Source organism: Aplysia californica, unplaced genomic scaffold, assembly GCF_000002075.1.
Source record: "Aplysia californica isolate F4 #8 unplaced genomic scaffold, AplCal3.0 scaffold00688, whole genome shotgun sequence".
In the NCBI taxonomy this organism is placed as follows: domain Eukaryota; kingdom Metazoa; phylum Mollusca; class Gastropoda; order Aplysiida; family Aplysiidae; genus Aplysia; species Aplysia californica.
This window is the reverse complement of record NW_004797958.1, coordinates 74832-77421: the sequence shown is the minus strand read 5'-3', so window position 1 is coordinate 77421 and position 2590 is coordinate 74832. Positions and strand designations below refer to the sequence as shown.

Genomic DNA, 2590 nt, shown 5'->3' with positions numbered 1-2590 from the left:
GTACCTTCTTTCTTATTAAAAAACCCATTGTAGTCCATCTTTCTTTTCTTAGGCTCTCAGACTCGCAACCTTAAGCTAGTGGGTTCGAATCCCGTCAAGGGCTCGATGTTGTGTCCTTAGGAAAGGCACTTTACACGAATTTTTTTCACTTCATCCAGGTCGGAATGGGTACCCAGATACAGAGAGTAAAAGATTTTGTCAGTATGTTAGTGTTTGAACGCTTAATTAGCTGCTTGCACTGTATGCTTCCCGGGAACCTGAGAATGTTTATAAGTGTTCTATGGTCTGCTGGGGTAATAATATAGTGTAAAGCGCATAGAGCTTACTGTTGGGGATATGTGCTATACAAATGTTATTTATTATTATTATTATCATCATCATTATTATTATATTATTATTATTATTATTATTATTATTATTATTATTATTATTATTATTATTATTATTATGACTGTTATTATTATTATCATGATTGTTATTATTATTATTTGTAACACCTCTTATCTAACTTCAGCACTTATATGTAAGGCAGCGTGGTGGAATCAGGCTCTCGTCAAAATAATCAAAGTGAAGAAACTTGCATTTTTCCTGTATGTTTGTGAGTTTTTTTTCAAATTTTTGTTTTTTGGCTCAACACCTTTCATGCCCATTAAAGAACTCATTTCTGTGTGGATTTTTCTTAAAAACGTTGATTAAAGGCACAAAAAATGTAAATTTTCAGTTACCACGGACTCTTAAGCTAAAGAAATAACCAATCTTCGGTGGCCATTTCCCCACTAATTTTACCTTTGAAAACAGGTGACCCCATCTCCTTAATTATCAAATATCTCGACTTGTATTCAAGATAAATGAATATTCTTTTCATGGAAATAAAGACAAGTGAACAAACTTTAAGTTGACACCAATAACTCCACATGCCCAAAGATTGACGAGAGCCTGATTCCACCACGCTGCCTCACATATGACCTATTTGTGTTGCAAACGCCGTAAAATCTTCTCTAAAACTACATTCCAAGTCGTTCAACATTTACGACTTCTCTCTCTTTTGGTTCCCCGTTTCACCACCGCCCCTCCGCTCCCCACCCCACCCCACCCCACCCCACCCCCTCAACCCTTTCCACCCCACCCCCACAACTCTTTTCACCCCCATCACATCCCGTTTTTTCCACGGCCAGGCAAGCAGGCGTTTCCCGTTGACCTACCGGCCCAGCTGTGTGGGAGGACGGAGATCAAGCATTTTGCCCAGGCCTGTAAGGAGATAGGCGTGCAGTATGTGGGGCTTTGCTGTGGGAACTCTTCCCACTCACTCAGAGTGGTGGCCGAGGTAAGGAAACACACCTTAATCATCTTATACTATTCAATACAATAGTCCTGTTAAAATGATGTGCCGACTGATGGCGATGATGATGATGATGATGATGATGATGATGATGATGATGATGATGATGATGATGCAACCGTACTATCAAAACAAATAAAACCCAACAAATATTGAGAAAAACTAACTCAACGACAACAAAAAAACTTCCAGAAAATGAACAATCAAAGCGCCACTGCCAAAGAAAAAAAAGAGCATAATTTGACCCCAAAACACGATTTCTAGGTGCCCCACCAGCTCTTAATGTGGGCCTTTTTTTTACACAACCATCGACACAATTCAGGTCATTTAATAGGAGACAGGCTTCAACTCTACCTGTCAGGGCCAACTCGGGTCGGGAAGGATACAACTTTCTTTACTTTTCCTACTCACCGACCTTCTGGGTTCTATAAATATAGCCCTTGGGCCTGAGAAGGATACAACATCTCAGCAGAAAGACCGAGATACTCGATTAAAAATCCCCCCCCCCACTCTGGAATCAAACTCAGATCTCCTGCATGCGGCGGCGAAGTGCCTAACTAACCATTACACCACGACATACCACACTGGCACGGTCTGACCTGTGACCTCTGACCCTGTGGATGTTTCAGGTGTACGGACGTGAACCCCCGGCCAGCCGGTACTCCCCCGACATGAGCCAGCATTTCATGTACGGAAACAAACCGGAATTTTTCCAATGTCACACGAAATCTTTGAGAAACGACTATGACGGGACGTCCTAAAAAGGTCGAGGATGATCACTCTACGATCCCGTTCGAGTTCGATCGATTCCTTTCGATTCGATAAACGATGTATTGTTGTGTTGTTGGCTGTATGACACAAAATAAACTGTCCACGTAACAAACAATCACCGTGTCTTTTTGCATGCGCACACCACATAACATGACATCCGCATTCTCTACACTGATCTTCACAGATGCACAAATTAAGTCTTCCATGTGCACACATCATACATTTCGCACTGTATACACTCAAAGAGTCTACATAACAAGAGGGGCCACTTCTCTCTTTGAGCCAATTAAAAAAGTGTCCTCAAAATTCGGTGGCGCTCTCTTCGCAAAGGCGCACCTTTTGCGAACAGAGTTATCCTACTTGAGTTTAAAAAATCAAAGTGAAACTAGCAAGTTTTTGAATGACTTTCGGAAGAACGCTTTTTTAAAATGGTTACGCTGACAAAAAAACCTCTTCCGGAGGAAAGGGTGATTGTTTTCT

The 2590-nt window shown here is 41.3% G+C and overlaps 1 protein-coding gene across 1 annotated transcript in view; it reads left to right on the top strand.

The window, feature by feature from the left end:
- The window catches only part of LOC101854286 (betaine--homocysteine S-methyltransferase 1), a gene marked incomplete in the record, with an annotated part of 21415 nt that extends 19190 nt beyond the window's left edge, over positions 1-2225 (top strand). Inside the window, 2 exon segments of the mRNA XM_005108421.3 lie at positions 1176-1324; positions 1969-2225. Of these exon segments, the coding sequence (XP_005108478.2) occupies positions 1176-1324; positions 1969-2100 (281 nt within the window).
- Positions 2226-2590: the final 365 nt, after the last annotated feature.